This window comes from Eptesicus fuscus, chromosome 18, assembly GCF_027574615.1.
Source record: "Eptesicus fuscus isolate TK198812 chromosome 18, DD_ASM_mEF_20220401, whole genome shotgun sequence".
NCBI lineage: Eukaryota > Metazoa > Chordata > Mammalia > Chiroptera > Vespertilionidae > Eptesicus > Eptesicus fuscus.
The window spans coordinates 29,525,001-29,546,419 of NC_072490.1; the positions used below are offsets into that span (position 1 = coordinate 29,525,001).

At 39.6% G+C, this 21,419-nt stretch overlaps 1 protein-coding gene across 1 annotated transcript in view; it reads right to left on the minus strand.

Moving 5' to 3' along the window:
* STAG1 (stromal antigen 1) overlaps positions 1–21,419 on the minus strand; it is a 331,873-nt gene that overhangs the window by 218,893 nt on the left and 91,561 nt on the right. Inside the window, exons 2-3 of the mRNA XM_008152885.3 lie at positions 11,762–11,873; positions 4,546–4,648 (exon numbers count right to left, since the gene is read on the minus strand). Coding sequence (XP_008151107.1) covers positions 4,546–4,648; positions 11,762–11,790 — 132 coding nt within the window. The 5' untranslated portion in view covers positions 11,791–11,873. The remainder of the gene's footprint in view (positions 1–4,545; positions 4,649–11,761; positions 11,874–21,419) is intronic.

The window sequence follows — 21,419 nt, forward strand, 5'->3', positions numbered from 1 at the left end:
GCCCACAGCCTGAGAGAACAACAGACAGAGCGGCCACAGGTAAGGGGGAAAGGAGGGCCTGGGCGGAAGTCAGGTCTGGGTCCCGGCCACCCGCGGCGCCACTCAGCCCCTGACTCCCGTGGCGGCCTGAGAAGTACACAGAGGACAGACCACTGAGGGTCTTATATACCATAGCAGGGAGCTTAGATTTCATCCCACAGAAGGAGGAAAAGTGAAGAATGTCAAGAATGGGAGCATCCTGGTCTTGCTTTCATTTTAAGTGAATCATTCTGGTGGCTGTGGGAAGGATCAATTTAGACAGCTGCAGTGTTTTTGGGCCCAAGAAAAAGAGAGACTGATGTTGGGAACTAGGAGGCAGTGGATCAGAGACATTTATGAGTAAACCTGATGGAACTATTTGGCTGATTACACAGGGATGAAAGCAAACAAAGCAAATGGTATTAGCCCAGGTTTTCCAGTTGGAGCAACTTCATTGAGTGGGTGATTCTAATAATTGGGAGAAGGTATCGAGGGAAAGGAACAGTGTAAGGGAGCTTGCTTAGTTCAGCAATAGCCAAACAATTAGGACAGAAGACAGACTTAGTGCTCTTCCTTTGCTGCAACGTTTGTTTTTCTGCCTTCAGCCACCACCATGTAAGGCTAATGTGCCATCTTTTCTACTAATCTAGGATATTATCTATGTACTACACATTCCTACCACCTAAATTAGCTTTCCTGCATTATTCCTTAAAAATACTTACCGAAGTCATTCAATGCCCTGTGAGTATGGGGACTTTCAAGACAAGGAAACATTATGAGCCTATGTAGATTGATAAAGAGATATTGGGTGCTCAATTTTTAACTTTAAAAATCAGATACTGAATGTGGTCATGCCAGAGGCATAATTTTAATGAGCCAATGTCTCTTTACTGAAGTGTCACGCTTCAAAAGAGATCCTCTCAAATAATACAATGCCTAACACTCATCTGGGTTGCCTGTTAAAATGTAGGACCACACATTGAAAAACACTCCTTCTAGAGCTCATTTTGGTGGATAAATCTCCCTCCAAGTAAAGCAATCCTATATAATAGAAGTGTAATACGCAAATCGACCAAACACCAGAACAACTGGTCAGTGGGGGGCGGGGCCAGCAAGCAGGTGTCGCCAGGCCAGCCAAGGCGCATGCCAGTGGGCAGAGGGAGGGGACTGCGATGGGGTGGGGGGGGGTGGGGTGGAGTGGCAGCAACCAGTGGTGGCGGGGCAATGGGGGCTGGTGCCATCCCCTGATTGTCCACCTGGTCGCCTTCCGCAGAGGGAGGACACGGGCGGCAGCAGCAGCGGAGCGATTCAGGGCAGGGCCACCGAGCACCGTCCCCAGATAGGCCTGCTGGGGTTGCCTCCCGCAGAGGAAGGCCACCAGTGGCCGCGGCGCAATTGGGGGCAGGGCCAGCCGCTTGCTGCCTGCACCATCCTGATCGGCCCGCGAGTCACCTCCCGCAGAGGGAGGCCAGACTGCGGCTTAGGCCCGCTCCCCGCTCCCCTAATCCATCAGTAAGACATCCCCCAAGGGGTCCCCGATTGGAGAGGGTGAAGGCTGGGCTGAGGGGACCCCCCCACCCCGTGCACGAATTTCGTGCACCACACCACTAGTTTCATAATATTGGTGTGAGGATTTAAGTGACATAAAAATTACCATCTCAGTGCCAAGTCCAGAGTACAAACTCAGAAAGTCTTGTTTGTTTCCAAGATCAAGACATAGACCTGGGTCAGGTGGAAGTGTAGGTAGATAGCCATGTGAGTTAACAAGTATGAAAATATGGACTGAAGTCTAACACAAGTCTCTAGAATGTTACTATCTTACCTGGTCAACAATTTTTTCAATTTTTATAAACATGAGATGAATATGTACTATTTACCTACTACAAATTCAAGTAAGAAATCATGTAGGCAAGTTCATTCTCCTACCTTCAAGCAAGTTTAGTCTAATTTCCAATTTTGCTTGTATATCCATGAGTCCCAGAAAAAGCAATGTAATTTGCCTAGAGTTTCAGAAAAATCATACAAAGGGGAGCTAGAATTGTCTCCAGCTTCTAAGTACAAGACTCTTTCACTTTTCTCAAAATGTTTTTGTAAAAAATGTTGTACCACCAAATACTTCTACAAAATTAAGAAGAATTATAAAGAGTGATTACAATGCATATCTTTTCCTCCATAATATTTTTGCCCTTTAAATAAAATGAAGGATAAAAGTGTAGAGAAAAATGGTAGAAGTCATCCTGGAAAAGTAAAGGGTATGAAGTTTCACTGAAGTTAATTAAAAACTGTGGCAAACAAATTAATACTGATGAAACAGCAAACACAAAAAAATACTAAGTCACTTCAAAGAAGTTATCTATCTATCTATATATATATAAAAGCCAGCGACCGGAACACCGGAATGACCAGAATGACTGGTCACTATGACGCCCAGTATGGCCAGCAAACTGGCCCAGTCTAGGGGTGGGCTGGCCGGCCAACCTCCTGCGGTGCCTCCCCATAGCCAGCCCCACCTTGATCGGCCTCTCCCACCCCGATTGAGGGCGGGGTGGCTGGCCAACCTCCAGTAGCCCCTCCCCCCAGCCACCCCACCCAAGATGAACCCCCACCACCCCAAACGGCCCGCAGCCACTCCACCCAGCCAGCCCCACCCCTGATCACCCCCACCTACCCCAATAGGGGGCGGGGTTGGCCAGCCAACCTCCTGCAGCCCCTCCCCCACCCGGCTTCACCCCGATGGGCCCTTATCACCCCAATTGGCCCACGGCCCCTCCCCCCAGCCATCTCCGCCCCCAACTGACCCCCCCATCCATTCCGATTAGGGGCAGGGCCAGCCAGCCAACCATCCATGGCCCCTGCCCCAGGCTGCTGGCCCCTGATCAGCCCCCTCACCCCATTCGGGGGTGGGGCCAGCTGGCCCACTGCCCACATCCCCTTCCCATGGTTGGCCCCACTCCTGATCAGCCCCCACAACCCCGATCGACCCGCGGCACCTCCCAGCAGCCAGCTCTGCCCCTGAATGCCCCCCACACACCAATTGGGGGTGGGGCTGGTTGGCCAACCTCCCCCAGCCGCTGACCCCTGATTGGTTCCCCATCCCAATTGGGGGCAGGGCCCGACGGCCAATCGCCCGTGGCCCCACCCCCCAGCCAGCCCGGCCATGATTAGGCCCCAATCGGGGCCGGGCCATCTGGACCCCACCCGAGCACAAATTTGTGCATTTGGCCTCTAGTGTGTGTGTGTGTGTGTGTGTGTGTGTGTGTGTGTGTGTGTAAAAATCCTAAGTCACTACAAAGGACATATACATAAATAACTGGTTAAATAACATTATCATCAATTAAAACAGACAGATCCTGTGTGTCATAATTCAAACCAACAAACTGTATTTTAAAAGTGATAACATTTATGAAATGATTATAAACTTTAAATTGGTTATTGGGTGATATTAATAAAATATTGCTACCTTGGGACATGATAATGATATTAGAGTGATGTTAAAAAAAAAAGTAATGCCTTTTTAAAAAATACATTTTTTTATTGATTTCAGAGAGGAAGAGAGAGATGGAAACATCAATGATGAGAGAGAATCACTGATCAGCTGCCTCCTGCAGGCCCCGTACTGAGGACTAAGCCCACAACCTGGGTATGTGCCCTTGATCGGAATCGAACCTGAGACCCTTCAGTCTCGCAGGCCAACACTCTATCCACTGAGCCAAAACGGCTAGGGTGTAAAGCCTTATCTTTTAGTACTACCTTCTGAAATATTTACAGATGAAATGATGTCTAAGATGACCTTCAAAATAACATGGAAAGGAAAACAAGTAGAGAGATAAAACAAGATTGGCCATGATTTGATAACTTCTATAGCTGGGAAATGGTTACATGAAGCATTCATTGTACTATTATGCATCCTAAAAAAGAGGCTGAAATATTCTACAATAAGAACTTTTATAAAACAGATAAAATTGCTAATGGCAAATATCATAAAAGTAGTGTAAATAGTACAAGCTTTAACTCCTTGACACATTCATACTATTGTCTTTAAGAGCTTATGCTGCCTTAAATTAAATGACTCACGTACTCAGAATACATAAAGATATCCCTCAAAGTAAGAATGCTTAGAGCTCTTCTAAACTTCTCAATCATGTATGAATGAGAATATATTCTGAGACTGGCCCCAAATCCCAAACTAATACTACCCAACTACAAACATAGGTTCTCACAAGAAATCAGAGGTGCATTTAAAAAGCAGGGAAGTCATTACTAACTATACCTCATTCCATGTTAATCATCTCTACGTCTTCACGTGGACTACCATTTACTTTCAAGAGAAACACAGAGAACAAGAAAGATACTATAACCATTACCCTTTTTCTGATTACTACCTAAGACAATTTATGAAGTAAAGTTTCCAAGAATCTTCAGTAGTCACTAAAAGTATTAACAGTACTAGAATTAACAAATAGCTCTTATCAAGCCCTTTTACTTTGTCATCATTATAGAAACAAAGAAGAGAAGCATAATACATACCGGAGGCCGGCCAGGACGACCCCTTTTCCTTTTCCCTTTGACTTCAGTTTCTTCAAGTTCGCTGCCAGCATCAGAATGAGCAGTAGTTTCATTAGTTGAATCCCTATAAAATGTGATATATAATTTTAGTGAACAATTTAATTCATAAATATAATGCAGTATTGTTCCACTATTTTCCTTACCTCCTATTATATGAATGCTTAGAAGTGGTTTATACTTCTACTTTAGCAAATCAAAAATGTTATCCTCTCTGACTAATATCACATAACATTGAGTGAAATGAAGCTCCCAAATAGAGAAATAAAAAGGAGGAAATGACAGCTGCTATACAAAATATAAATGTAAAATTCAACTGAAAAAGACAATTCTTCAATATGAAAAGAAAGGTTTGGGAAGAATTTTACTCATTTTATAAATCATGAAAATCAGTGGTGGGCTGGTAGATGTTTAACAATTGGCTCTTCAAAAAATATATATATATGCACATAAACTTATAAATGTTACCATTATAAAGGTAAATTCCATTCACATAAAATGATTTCGATAATTTTGCCAAACTCCTGTATTCATAACTAACCTAAGTTTGCAAGTAAAGAACAAATAGGGTTTTGACATGAAAGATGGTTTATAGCTTTGTTCACTTGAATGAAAAGAATGCAAGTGAAATTAAAAAGACATTTGTTGGAACTTAAATCATTGTTCAGTGGTGAAAGCGACTTCTTCACTGAAGTGGATAACAAATCTCAAATACTGGACTGCTTCAATTTTTTGTGCTTTTATAATGTAATAGCTTAGACTTGATACAAGTTTAATCTCCATTATTAATTTCTCTATCACTTTATTGAATCTATAGCCAATTGATAAAACAATAAATTGAGCCCTGATTTACAATATTTACTGATTTTCATAATCTAAGTATTTCCACCACAGTCAATTTCAAACTACAAAATTGTCATCACCCGAATTGGGAAGTAATGAACAGTAATAGTACACCAGTAAAAAGTATTTCCACCATACAGATAGAATAGATGTAAATAAAAACTAAAGAGCAGAAAATAATATGTAATTAAGGAGTGATGAATTTTGACTATTATTACTTTTACTTATAATATTATTTAATTTTACATTTGTATGACTTAACTTTTTTAAATGGCTATGTTATATTTAATCAGGGTCAGAAAATTCCTAGAAATTTAATATTCAGCCCTCCAGGCCAGTATAAGTTGGCTCCAGCATGGCACTAAAAAGGTATGGATAATCTGAACAAAAACTTCTTCACTAAATTCTACATCAGTAGCTATATATTATTAATAGTCTTGACCATCTGTAGCTCAAAATTTTTAACTGCATGTGTAACATGTTTTGAATTCTACCTCAAGTTCACCAAATACCACATGTAAAACTATGTCCATACTGATTTTTTCTAGCTCTCTGCTCATGGCCATACCACTAATTAACTTATTTATTAAGTTAATGCATGCATGTGCTTTAAGTTGTTATAAAATTTATTACTGTCACCACACTACTATCCTGTCTTACTCAAATTATTAGAATCACATCTTCCTCGAGTCCATCAGCTAACAAATCCTCGAGTTGTCCTCAGTATAAAAATTCTGTCTCTCATTCTTTCCATGATTACCTATAATCACCACTCCCTGAATTAATCTCATCTTCCTGCTTCTCCTAATTCCCTTGTCTAAGCCATTCTGTACAATGCTACCAGTAACATTCTTATAGCATGTTACTTCCCTACTTGCAAATCTTCAAAGGTAATCTAGTACCTAAAACTATAAATAATATTGATCTAATTCAGGGGTCATCAAACATTTTCTTAAAAAACTATACTGTAAATATTTTAGTCTTCGGGGAGGGGAAGTCTCCACATCTCTATGTCTACTATTCAACTCTGGCACCATAGCATGAATGTGGCCAAGGACAATACATAAATGAATAGATGTGGCTATTGTCCAATAATACTTAAAAAGAGGCATCTGAGTCACTAGCAGTAGTTTGTCAGTTCCTGATCTAGTTGATCTTACTCATCTCTACTAAAGAATAAATCATACTACATTTTCTCTTCACTACAGTTCAAATAAACTATACTCAGCATATACTGTGTGCCAGTTTATATAAAACATGCACATAAACTTTGTAAAAAAAAAAAAACTATTTCCCCAATTCTAGATGAGGAAACAAAAGATATGAAAACCTTTTATCTTGTCCATAGACACACACCTAGTTAAGTGGCAGAGTCCACTTAATTATCAAGGTAAACTTCAACTTTCTATCTCCATTTCAGGATACTAGAATGCAAATCTTATGTTTTGTATTTCTCTTGTGTAAACAGAACCCACTTTTGATGCTTATAAAAATCTCTTGGCAACTACAGGATCTAATCAGTTCGAGGTTATAATATGTGACCCATTAGTGAAACTAATATATCCTTGAACAAGAGTTTACTGACAAAAGAGAAAAGTACAATTTGTTTTCTAATTCTGCCAATTACATCCAACTTTAAAGGTGAATGCTATTACCAACAAATAAGCTAATACACTTCAATTAGTATATGTAGGAATGTTTATGAGAATATGTACTACATAAATTTTTTAATGTCAATAGAGAAGATATAAGAATATAAAGAGTTTCACTTCACCACACCCTAACTCTGAATCCCAACATGCAGAATAACAATAGCTTGATCAATACTTTTCCATAAATGTTTGTTTTTATATATAAAAATATAAAAAACTATATTTCAATTTCAAAAATTTTAAATAGGAATTTCCATACAAATATGTAGGATTCCTGAATAGTAACTCCATAATTTATTTGAAATTTATTTTAATTACTTCACTATCAAAAGCACTTGGATTGTGTCTAGTTTTTGTTCTATTAAAATAGAGCTGAAACAACTTTCCTTGTACATTAACTCTTTTTTTTTTAATATATTTTATTGATTTTTTACAGAGAGGAAGAGAGTGGGATAGAGAGTTAGAAACATCGATGCGAGAGAAACATCGATCAGCTGCCTCTTGCACACCCCCCACTGGGGATGTGCCTGCAACCAAGGCACATGCCCTTGACCGGAATCGAACCTGGGACCCCTGAGTCCGCAGGCCGACGCTCCATCCACTGAGCCAAACCGGTTTCGGCTGTACATTAACTCTTACTATATACTAGTATATATCTCTCTAGGATAGACATAATAGAATGCTGGGTGTGAAGGGTATGCTAATTCAAAGTTCAACCAACTGCTCTACACAAACCCTGTAAATAGCTAATGTTCACATTTATAAGACTATTGAACATTAAGAGAATGGAAAAATCAGATCAATCATTACCAAACTAGAGGATCAGTGCACAGTGGGGTCCCTTGATCTGGCCTGTGGGGATTGGGCCGAAACCGACTCTCAGAAATCCCCCGAGTGGTCCTAGATTGCGAGAGGGCACAGGCCAGGCTGAGGGATCCCACCAGTGCAAGATCGGGGCTGGGGAGGTACTGCGGGAAGGCTCCAGGGCATGTCCGGCCCGTCTCGCCCAGTCCCAATTGGCTGGATCCCAGCAGCAAGCTAACCTACCGGTCAGAGCGTCTACCCCCTGGTGGTCAGTGCGCGTCACAGCAACTGGTCAAATGGTTGAATGAACAGTCGGACACTTAGCATATTAGGTTTTTTGATACAGGACTAGAGGCCCAGTGTACAAAATTTGGCAGTTGGACATCCCTCTTGCAATCCAGGACCGTTAGGTCCTAACTGTTCACCTGCCTGCCTGATCACCCCTAATCCCTCTGCCTGCCTGCCTGATCACCCCTAACCACCTCTGCCTCGGCCCCCGCCACCGTGGCTTTATCTGGAAGGACCATATTACCCTTTTATTAGTATAGATGATTTTTTTTGCTCCCTAAAACTCTTTAAAATTCTATCTACCTCTCTCTAGTTCCACTGTAATCACTTTAGTTCAAGTTGTCATCATCTCTGGCCTGGATACTGCACCATCCTCCTCCTATTAGGTCTTCCTGCTTCTATTGTTGCCCCTTCCAATTTAATCACTATACTGCACTAAGAATGATTTTCTAAGTATGTCTTATTAGTTCTCTTATATGCTTAAAAACTCTACAGTGGTTTCCTACTATTCCTAGGAAGAAAGACTCCAAATCTTAATATGATTTAGCAGATTCTTGTATGAGATAGCCACACTCTCGTCACAAGCCTTATCTCATGTCACTCTTCCAAAACTGGGGAGAGGGGGTGGAAAGGAAACAAACAAAAACCAGCTTTATTTCAGTCCCTCAAATATACCATAACGCCTCCTTTTTCAGCATCTTTGCACTTGCCATTCCTTCAGTCTGGAATTTATATACAGATCCTTTCTTTCTCCACACCCTCACTTCACTTACTATCACCTGAACTATCTCACCCTTAGAAAAGTTGACTTGCTCAGTTGGCATAGCTCAGTGGCTGAGCACCCACCTATGAATCAGGAGGTCATGGCACATGCCCAGGTTGAGGGCCTGATCCCCAGTGTGAGGCGTGCAGGAGACAGCCATCAATGATATGCTCTAATCATTGATGTTTCTCCCTCTCCCTGTCCCTTCCTCTCTGAAATCAATAAAAATATATATATTTTTAAAAAGTCGACTAAATCAAGGCATGTGTTAAAATTCTCATAAAATCCTCTAATTTACCTTCATAGCACTGAAGGCATTTAGATCTATATATTTGTGGTTATTTGATTAATATCTATCTACTAGAGGCCCAGTGCATGATTAAATCATGCACGTGTAGGGTCCCCTAGGCCTAACCTGCCATCCAGGCCATATCCACTGCCCCGCAAAGCCTAGCACGCTCCGCGGACACTGCTAGCAGCCTGCTCCCCACTTTTGATGGCAGGGGGTCTGCTGGTGCTGGAGCGGACACACAGCTCCCCACTTTCGATCGTGGGGGAGCTGGCTGTCTGTCCACTGGTGCACCAGGCCTTTCGAAGCGGACAGACAGCCAGCTCCCCCGCTTTGGCTTTCGATAGCGGGGGAGCTGGCTGTCTGTCCGCTGGTGCACCAGGCCTTTCGAAGCGGACAGACAGCCAGCTCCCTCGCTTTCTTTTCCCTCTTTTGATGGTCCGCAGCAGGATGTGGGCTCGCTGCCCCAGAGGCCCCTTCTGTGCCGCAGCACAGCCATGGCGCAGACGCTGAGCTCGCACCGCCACTGGCGACGCGAGCTCAGTGTCCTGCTGGCCCAATTGGCCACCCCCGCCACCCCAAGTCCCGCCCCCTGCGCCTCCCACTGGCCCAATCGTGGGCATAGCGGAGTGATGGTAATTTACATATTACCCTTTTACTATGTAGGATAATAAGTTTCATGGCAACAAGGACTCTGTCTTTTTTTTTATCCTCACCCAAGGATATGTTTTGTTTTTTATTTTAGAGAGAGAGGAAGGAAGGGAGAGAGAAAGGAAGAAATATTAATGTGAGAGAGGAACATGGATCATCTGCCTCACGTATGCACTCAGACAGGGGATCTAACCTGTAACCTAAGTATGTGCCCTAACCGAGAATAAAACTGCAACCTTTTTGGTGTACCAATGACACTACAACCAACTGAGCCACCCAGCTAGGGCAAGGACTGAGTCTCTTTTACATGCTCTTTCTCCCTAAAAATCTAGCATACTTCCTGGTACAGCATTATGTGGTGGAATATATATGGCAATTGATAGTATTTGACAATGCCTAATAGTAAGCAACACTATGATGACAAATTCATTGATAATTGTAATATCTAAGTAAGCCAAGAAATAATGAGGTCACTCACTACAGTGACCTTTCTAGTGCCTACATTACAAAAATCATTATTATGTTCAAGTAAAGAGCGAATAAAGAACCTTGAGGTAAGTAACTAGAAAAAGCTTAAATTATATCTCCTATATTTGGAGGAAAGGAGGGCAAGTATTGATGGTTTTTCAAGCAGGTAAAGCAGTTTGGACAGTTTCTTTGTCTTAGAGCTCTGGAAGAAAAACCGAGAGCCAGGAGACCAATGGAAAGCCAACTATAATCTCTTGGAAAAAAAAGGTATATAAATAAACTGGATGTATTATAGATCTGTACACCTGAAACCTATATAATTTTACTAACCAATGTCACCCCAATAAATTCAATTAAAAAATAGTCTTTTGCACTAAATAAATAAATAAATGAACTGGGACGATAAACATCCTATATAATAAAAGGCTAATATGCAAATCGACTGAAAGGCAGAACGACCCAGTTGCTATGATGCACACTGACCACCAGGGCACAGACGCTCAATGCAGGAGCTGCCCCCTTGTGGTCAGTGTGCTCCCACAGGGGAGCGCCACTCAGCCAGAAGCCCTGAGCCGGGCTCACGGCTGGCAAGAGCAACAGCGGTGGTGGGAGCCTCTCCTGCCTCTGCAGCAGCACTAAAGATGTCGGACCATGAGAGGGTGCAGGCAAATTTTGTGCACCGGGCCTCTAGTGAGTGTGAGTGTGTGTGTGTGTGTGTGTGTGTGTGTGTGTGTATAATTGTGTAAACTGTTGATCCCTTTCATTGTATCTAAACTGTTATCACATAAAATCATAGTATACATATTCCTAATTAGCACCTTGATGAAACCTATGAAAGGAAAAGTATCTGCCATTACACTGATCACATTTCCAAGAAAATCCAAAATTAGACTCAATTCTAGAATGGTCCTATAACTCCAAAAAATCTAATGAGTGTCACCAGAAATGCCAACTGGTATGTCCTTCAGATTACTTCTGGCAACCGGAACAGACTAAGAATCTCAATCTCAGGGAAAACAAGGCGGAGGTGAGAGGTATGATAGAGAAACTGTGATACAGGATAAAGGTCAACAAACATTTTCTGTAAATAGCCAAACAAAATATATATGGCTTAAAGCAATCTATTCTCTATCACAACTTGTAGCACAAGAGAAATCATAAACAATCTATAAAGGAATGAATGTGGCTTTTTAAATTAACACTTTATTTTTGTTCAATAACACAGAACATACTGACATTATAATACCACGGGTCAAGGATGGATATGGTAATTATGCACTCTAATGTTCGTTGAATTCAAACATATTGCCTGACTATCTAAATATATCAGAGAACATATTTGATATGTCTCATAAAAGAGAACATTTTGATATAGAAAAATGTTATATACATTTAAAAAAATAAGAAAATTACAATACTTACTGTAACACGGGTAACTCTGAAGTAATCATTGCTGGAGAGCTCTTTCCACAATGGAGCAAAAGAATCAAGTGCTGTACAACTCAAAACTTTAAAAATAACCTCAAAGGCAATCCTGTTAATAAAAAAAAATATTTTTCCAGTTTTATTCAAGTATAGTTGACAAAACTGTTAAGATGTTTAAAATGTACAATGTACAATGTTGTACATATAATGTGATTACTTGATATACACGTATATTGTGAAGGGCTTCTCCACAAGTTAACACATGCATCACCTCACATATTTACCTTTATTTTGTGTGAGATCACTTAAGTTCTATTTCTACTCTTTTGGCAAATTTCAATTATACGATAAAATGTTATCAACTATAGATACCATGTTATACATTAGATCGTCAGATCTTATTTACCTTTAAGTAAAAGTTTGCATATTTGCACCAACCTCTCCCTATTTCACCCAGCCCATGGTCCCTAGCAATCATTTTTCACTCTGTTTCTAAGAGTTCCAACTGCCCTCTTTCTCCCAGGGATTTCACATATATGATGATACCATGTGGTATTTGTCTTTCTTTATGTGGCTTATTTCATTTAGCATAATGTCCTCCAGTATCATCCATGTTGTCAAATGACAGAATTTCCTTTATTTAAAAACACAGAAATATTTTTCTGTGTTTATATCTGTGTACAGAAACACAGGTGCACGCACACATTTTCTTTACTCATTCATCTATAGACAGACACTTAGGTTATTTTCATACTTTAGCAATTTGTGAATAATGCTGCTATGAACATGGGAGTACAAATATCTCTTTGGGATAATGATTTTGTTTTCTTTGAAAATATACCCAGAAATGGGATTGCCAAATCATATGGTATTTTTACTTGTCATTATTTGAGAAACCTCAATACTGTTTTTTCCAGTTTACGTTCCTACCAACAATGTACAAGTGTTCCTTTTCTCCACGTCTTCAGAGCATTTTTCTCTTGTCTTTTTGATAATGGATATCTTAACAAGTGTAAAGTGATAGTGTTTTTTACTTGCATTTCCTTGATGATTAGTGATGTTGAATAGTTTTTCATGTACCTGTTGGTTATTTGCATGTCTTTTTTAGAAAAATGTCTATTTAGGCCATTTGAAAAGAAAAATTATAATGAAATTAATATCTCAACTATACGGACTACAATCAATCAATACCACCAGCAATCATACTCCCTGGTATTTACCCAAATGAATTGAAAACTTATGCCCACACCAAAGTTTGCATGAAGATGTTCATAGCAGCTTTACTCAAAATTGCCAAATCATGGAAGCAACCAAGATGTTCTTTAGGAGGTAAATGAATAAATAAACTGTGATATAAGCAGAAAATGAAATATTATTTGGCACTAAAAAGAAATGAGGTATCAAGTCATAAAAAGACATGGAGGAAGCTCAAATGCTTATTACTAAGGAAAAGAAGCGAATCTGACTGCTAAATACCACGTAATTCCAACTATATGGCATTCTGAAAATGGCAAAACTATGGAGATAGCAAAAGGATGCAGGGTTGTCAGGCATTCCGGGAGAGGGATGACTAGGTAAGCACAGAGGATTTTTAGGGCAGTGAAACTATCCTATATAATAAAAGGCTAATATGCAAAACAACCGAACAATGGAATGACCGGTTGCTATGATGTGCACTGACCACTTGGAGGCAGACGCTCAATGCAGGAGCTGCCCCCTGGTGGTCAGTGTGCTCCTACAGGGGGAGCAACACTCAGTCAGAAGCCAGGCTCACGGCTGGCGAGCGCAGCATGGTGGCAGGAGCCTCGCCCGCTGAGGGACCCTCAACCCAGAGTGCATGAATCTCGTGCACCAGGCCTCTAGTTCTGTATAATACTACAATGGTGGACACAGCTATGTGTCATGTATTTGTTAAAACCCATAGAATGTACAACATCAGGAGTAAACCGTAAGCACAGCCAATGTGGCTCAGTGGTTGAGCATCAACCTATGAATCAGGACTTCACGGTTCGATTCCGTTCAAGGCACATGCCCAGGTTGCAGGCTCGATCCATATGGAGGCAGTTGATCAATGATTCCCTCCCATCATTGATGTTTCTATCTCTCTCTCCCTAACCCTTCCTCTCTGAAATCAATAAAAATATATATTTTTAAAAAGAGTAAACCTTAATGTAAACTATGGACATTGGGCAATAATATGTGTCAGTGTAAGTTCACTGATTGCAACATATATACCACTCTGGTGCAGGATGTTGATATGGAGGTTGTATGTATGTGGGAACAGAGGATATCAAGGGTAAGCGGGGGTTCTCTCTAACTTCTGCTCAGTTCTGCTGTGAACCTAAAACTTCTTTAAAAAAACGAAGTCTAGCCTGGCCAGCATGGCTCAGTGATTGAGCATCGACCTAAGAACAAGGAGGTCACGGAACGATTCCCGGTCAGGGCACATGCCTGGGTTGTAGGTTCCATCCCCAGTGGAGGTGGTACAGGAGGCAGCCGATTAATGAGTGTTTCTCATCATTGATGTTTCTATCTCTCCCTCTCCCTTCCTCTCTGAAATCAATAAAAATATATTTTAAAAAATAAAATCTATTTTTAAAAAGTAGCAGGGGAAGTAGGACAAAACAGAGCATCTAAGACAGGCCAAGATATAATATCAAATGGATTAACATAGGTTCAACTGGAATTCCAGAAAAAGAATGTACAGGACAGAAAAAAATATTTGATGAGATAGAGGAGAATTTGTCAAAAATAATTTAAGATATTAAAACACAGATGAATATATCTATAAGCAGAATAAATACTTTAAAGACTAAATATTGCTAAAAACCAAAGTTAGAGAAAATTCAAAAAGAAGCTAAAGAAATAAAATTCTTCACATATCAAAAAACAAAAATAAAATTACATCAGACTTTTCATTGGAAACTAAGTAAGCTGCAAGACATGGAATATTATCCTTACAGTGCTGAGAAGAAACAAAGTGGCCCCTAAACTATATACCCAATGAAAATAATCTTCAAAAATGAAATAAAAGAGTGATGTCATGAAAAATGGAGACGTAGGCAGCTCCAAGAATAAGCCCCTCAGTGAAGCAACTCTTAGGCTGGGGGGGGGGGGGGGGAGAGGAGGGAGAGAAGACAAAAACAGCACTTATGAACAAAAATCAACTTTATGGAATCTAATAAAAACATAAATAAAGGAGTTCTTAACAAACAAAAAGAACCTATTAGCCCTGGCCAGTGTGGCTCAGTTGACTGAGCATCATCCCATGCACTGAAAGGTTGCCTGTTTGATTCCTAGTCAGGGCACATGCCCAGATTGCAGGCTCAATCCCATTGGGGTACAAGTGGGAGGCAGCTAATCAATGTTTACTTTTCACATCAGTGTTTCTTGCTTGCTCTCTCTCCTTTTCTCTCTCTCTAAAAATCAATAAAAACATATATTTTTAAAAGAATCTATGAAATCTTCTAAGAAAGTACTGTAGGCATTTTGCTTACCTGTCTACCACCCACCCGCCCCCAGCTCAATGGTGAATAGGAACAGCAGTCCAAATTCCTGGTACAGCTTTCTGGTGCCAAAAAGAAAAACATGGATCATAGTATTCTAAAAAATTGAAACTGTGTGTTTTGAAGGGCTTCCCAGCTGTCATCTTTCCAAAAAAAAATTAATATAAACACTACAAGTAGCTGCCTGAAGCAAGAGACAGTGGATGGGACAAAAGGCAGAACAAATGAAAAGCCTTGAAATAAGGAGGCTGAGAAGGAAGATACTGTGAGGAGTAAGAGCTTTAAAGGGCTATCTGTACACCAGGAAATCCAGAGTGCTATATGCAAGCCCACAGATGGATGTATACTAAAGAGAAAAACTGAGAGAAGCATAAGCTTTCAACTCTAGTTGATCTTTGGGCTGTGTGAAATCACAAGGTAAAGACTAAGACTACTTAGCTAACCTTTGAAGGAATACCTCAGCTAAAACTAACAGTATGCAAACACCAAGAGATAACATTTTTTCCTTTTGACTCGGGAGATCACTGCTTATAATGGAGATAAAATTTCATTTACTATACATGACAAGGATTAGTCTTGGCAAAAATAGTTTGGAAATGTCACTAAAGAGATGACTGCAGTCCTTAAGAGGTAACAACAGTAAACTCTGTGAAGAGGAAAGAATCAGTATCTAGTTACCACATTATAATATTCAAAGTGTCCAATTTTTTAACAATAACAGAAAACGGTGAGCATATGAAGAAACAGAAAAGTATGGCCCATTAAAAGGGGGGGGTGGGGAAAGGAAGTAACAGAAATCATCTCTGAGTAAGCCCAAGATATAAAACTTAGGTTTGCAGAAGAGAATGGAGAGACTTCCGGAAGAATAGAGAGAAAGGGGTAGAAAGAATATGTGTCTGTAACAATGGCAGAAAATTGCCCAATTTTCATGAACTATAGACATCTACACAGTCAAGGTCAACGAACTCCATGTAGGACAAACTCAAAAGAGATTAACACAGATACAAATTATAATCAAACTCTAAAAGCCAAAAAGAATGGGAAGATCTTGAAAAAAAAAAAAAAAAAGAAAAAGAAATGACTTGTCAAATTCAAGTAATCCCCACTTAAGACTATAGCCAATTCCTCATCAAAACCATGGAAGCCAGAAGGTAATAGGATGACATATCTAAAGTGTTGAAAGAAAACTGTCAAGCAAGAATTCTACATCCCACAAACTATCACTCAAAAATGGCAGAGAAATTAAGATACTCCCTTACCCTACAATAAAATGCTAAAGACAGTCCTTCACCCAGAAATGAAAGGACAATAGAAAGTAACTTGAAAGACATATGAAGAATAAAGAACACTGATAAAAGTAACTATACAAGTAAATATAAAAGCCAGTATTACTGTATTTTTAGTTTACTATATGTTTGTGGTATTGCATTCTTGTTTCCTATATGATTTAAAAGACAAATACATGCCTGGAAGGCATGGCTCAGTAGCTGAGCATCGACCTAAGAACCAGGAGGTCTCGGATTGATTGCCAGTCAGGGCACAAACTGGGGTTATGGGCTCGATCCCCAGTGTGGGGGGTGCAGGAGGCAGTCAATCAATGATACTCTCTCATCATTGATGTTTCTTTCTATCACTCTCTCTCCCCCTTCAACTGTGAAATCAATAAAAATATATTTTAAAAAATAATAAAAGAAAAATACATAAAATAATAATTATAGGCCTATATACATGAACACATGTATAAAGATATAATTTATAACAATAACAAAAAAGAGAGGGGTGGAGATAGAAGCAAAATTTTATAACTTATGAAGTTAATATCAATTCAAATGAGATCAGTATAAATTTAGGATGTTAATGGTCAACACCAGGGTAATTACTAAGAAAATAATTTTAAGATATAGTCAGACTCTAGCTGGTTTGGCTCAGTGGATAGAGCATCAGACTGTGGACTGAAGGGTCCCAGGTTTGATTCCCGTCAAGGGCACATATCTTGGTTGCAGGCTCCTTCCTGGGCCGGGCCCTGGTCAGGGCTCCTGCAGGAGGCAACCAATCAGTGTGTTTCTCTCCCATTAATGTTTTTCGGTCTTTTCCTCTCTCTTCCACTCTCTCTAAAAATAAATGGAAAATATTCTCAAGTGAGGATTGAAATATATATATATATAGTCGGTTGGTCCTTCGCATTTGCAGGCTTTAAATCCTCAAAGTCATAACTGTGGATAGAAAACAGTACTTTCAATCCGCAGTTGGGAATCCACAGGGGATCCTGAAACCAATTGCCTGTTAATATTGAGAAACTGCTCTATACAGAAAATGAAACTTGTACACTATAAAAAAATTGAACACAAAGGAAGATTAAACAACAAAGAAGATATAACACATACAGAAGACAAATAGTTAAGTGGCAAAAGTGCTTCCTAATCAGTAATCACCTTAAATGTAAATAAATGTATTAAACCCATCTGTTAAGAGGTAAGCTTGACACAATGGATTTTAAAAATTGATCCAACTATATTCTGTCTACAAGAGATTCATTTTAGAATTAAATATACAAATAGGTTAAAGAATATGGAAAAAGTCATTTTAGGCAAATAATCAGAAGAGAACTGGAGTGCCTATGCTAATAACAGACAAAATAAATTTTAAGCCAAGACTTATGAGAGACAAGAAGGAATATGATATAATGGGTAAAAATGGTCAGTTCATTGGGAAGTTATAACAATCATAAAGATACTAGAGGCCCAGTGCACAAAATTCATGCGCGGGTAGGATCCCTAGCCTGGCCTGCGATCAGGGCCGATCCGGGCCTCCCTTCGCCAGCTGTCAGCCGGGGCCTTCCTTCGTTCCGTGCTGCCCCGTGGTGGTTAGCGCATGTCATAGCGAGCGGTTGAACTCCCAGTCAGTCAAACTCCCAAGGGGACAATTTGCATATTAGCCTTTTATTATATAGGATAAATACCAAACAGCAGTCCCAAAATATAACACTGATAGATCTGAAAGGAGAAATAGTGCTATAATAGTTGGTAATTTTAATATACCACTTTTAATAAAACACAGATGATCAAGACAGATCAATAAGAAATAAGAAAAAAGAGGACTTATAATACAAACCACCTAAAACAATCTGTCTGGACTGGGGTCTTAGAACAGATATGTTTTCTAACTCTGTAACACATTATGTCTCAGTATTCCCATCTCTACAGAGGAATAATAAAAGAAGAACCATACTTCATATGGGTGTTAAGAGAGTAACTAAAAGAATGTCTGTAATTTTTTAGCAAGTATTAACTTCTAGCTACAGTAGGAAGGAGCAGATAATATAAAAGAATGTCAGCTCTATAAGGACAGGTATTTTTTTGTCTTTCCATTGCTATATTCTTTTTTTAAAATCCTCACCCAAGGATATGTTTTTAATGCTTTTTGGAGAATGAGGAGGGTGGGGGGAGAGTAAAAAAACATACTGATTTGAGAGAGAAACATGGATCAGTTGCCTCCCATATACACCCGACCGGGGATCAAACTGCAACCTAGGTATGTGTCCTGACTGGGAATCGAGCCCGCAACCAACTGAGCCACCCTGAAACCTAATAAACATTTGTTGAATTAACAATGTGTGTGCATAACCTATATAATAAAAGGCTAATATGCAAATTGTCCCCTTGACCAGGAGTTCCACTGGGAGTGCAACTGGAAGTTCAACCAGGGCACGGGGCCAGCCTGCCAACCGCCGCGGCCCCTCCCCCAGCCAGCCCAGCCTGATCAGCCCCGATTGGGGTGGGCCGACCAGATCCCACCTGTGCATGAATTTGTGTACCGGGCCTCTAGTAAATATATAAAAGCAGAGGATGCAAAATTGAACATAAGGAGAACTCTCAGCTAACAAACTAACCAAACTTAACAGTGTTTTATTCAAAAGATAAACAGTTGAGGATTGCATTCTCACTGTGACTCATTCAGCAGTGACACTTAAGGCTAGTGAAGGGGGAAGATGGGAGGCCAAGCAGGTATTAGGATGTGAGATAAAGGAATAGGATTTATCAAAATGGAGGACAGTTAAGTTTCGAAAAGCTTTCATAAATGATCTTATATACACATGCCATCCCACAACACAGATGAATGTCCACTGTCTAAAGAAAAATGACAAGCCAAATAACTCTCAGATGAAGAGAGCTTTACATTTTTTGATCAATCTCTCCCAAAACTTTACACACTAACCTCTGAAAATACAATTCCATGATAAACACATTCAAGCTTTTCCCAAATGCTGCCTCCATATTATCTTCATATCTAGTCACAATTTTCCTTACTATCACTACACTCTGAATTTTATCTTCTTATAAACTCCAACATCATGAAATGGCACCTAGAACCTTAATGCTCTCCAGTGATCTCATCTTTCACAATTCCTCTCCCATTACTCTAATCCCAAAGTGCTTATTATTTCCTGTACAAAACCAACTCTCTTCTGTTTTCCTGATGTGTACATACTAGCTCATGCCCCATACCTGACTCTTCCTGAAACAAACTGGAAATCTCCAACCTTCCTGAAATCTAGGCAGAATTAGGTCTCACATCTATAAGTTTTCATTCTATCTTGTACATGAACACAACTCAGTACTTTTGCAATATATTGTGTGCATGCATATATTATTCTGTAAATAGTAATTATAAATTTCATTCAGTTCTCTTTTGACTACTCTATGTTGACTTTTTTTAAAAATATGGTTTTAATGGTTTTTAGAGAGAGAGGCAGAGGGATAGAGAGATAGAAACATTGATCTGCTGCCTCCTGCACACTCCCTACTGGGGATCGAGCCCACAACTCAGACATGTGGCCTGACCAGGAATCAAATGTACCTCTTGACGCTCAACCACTGAACCACACAGAATGGGCAATGAACTTAACCCTTTGCACTCGCTTGCTTTTTTCTCGATTCCTTTATCCTAATGCTAACCGTGTCGACGACATCCGAGTGCAAAAGGTTAATTTTTAGAACAGTTGAAAGTTCACAGCAATTGCCACATGATCTTTTAGAAAAACTGTCTTCCCTTTCTGTTCCTAAGGAATTGTCTAGTACCTGGCACCCAAAAGTGGCAGAAAAATTAGCAAGTCTAAAAATAAAGACATACATTGCCACTAGTTAACATTAATAAAGTGGTAAATAGCTAATTCAACAGTAAGTTTGTTTTTAATGCTACTGTGCATGGGATCTTATCCCCATTATAATTTCTAACTATGCAATTACATAACTGTTATATAATTTACCTTTTAATTTAAATACAACTTTTCATTTCTGGAAATCTATAAAACACTGAAGCTAAAAAAAAGCTCCATCCCTGGTTTCTCTCTGGCGAAGAATACTGCTTCCTGCTAATACATACATTGTGTGTCACTATCCACCTAAGGCAGGGCAGGTACACTATGTGAAAAAGGGAGAAATATCTAAGAGTATCAATTGGACATATCCTAACTAGAGCTTTGATGAGGGATCAGAATCAAAAGTCATATGCAAAATAACAAGTTTAATAAATATAAAGTACTTTATCAAGACCAGAACAGGTTGGAAACAATAATGAAAGTTCAAAGACTGCAGGGATTTAATATGTGGATCTGTGGCAGAGTCAAGATATTCATTTATAGCTCTATTATTAATCCAACTAAAAAATAAAGGATTACAGTTGTGTTCATTACCATTTTAAGATAAAATTTTTAATTTAAATAAATTTATTTAAATATAGAGCTCTCCAAACTATTCTTATACCAAATTAAATCATATAATTCACTGATCACAAATAAATGTTATTGATTGGTGTGTTCTAAATTTAAAAAGTATTTAAAATGCCATCAGTTTTTAAAATAGCTAACAAGTAAAAAGGAACCCTAAGGAAATTAAGTTGCCTATATTAAATCACCCTGCACTAAATATTTGAGAGAATACTTGCAAATAGAAAACTGACAGACTTGCCTATCAAAATTATAGGAATTTGTGTTTTCATTTGCTTTATATAAAAACTGCATTGTAATTTTTAAAAATTACAGATTTCGCCCTAGCTGGTTCGGCTTAGTGGATAGAGCATCAGCCTGTGGACGCAAGGGTCCCAGGTTCTATTCCGGTCAAGGGCACATGCCCAGGTTGCGGGCTTAATAC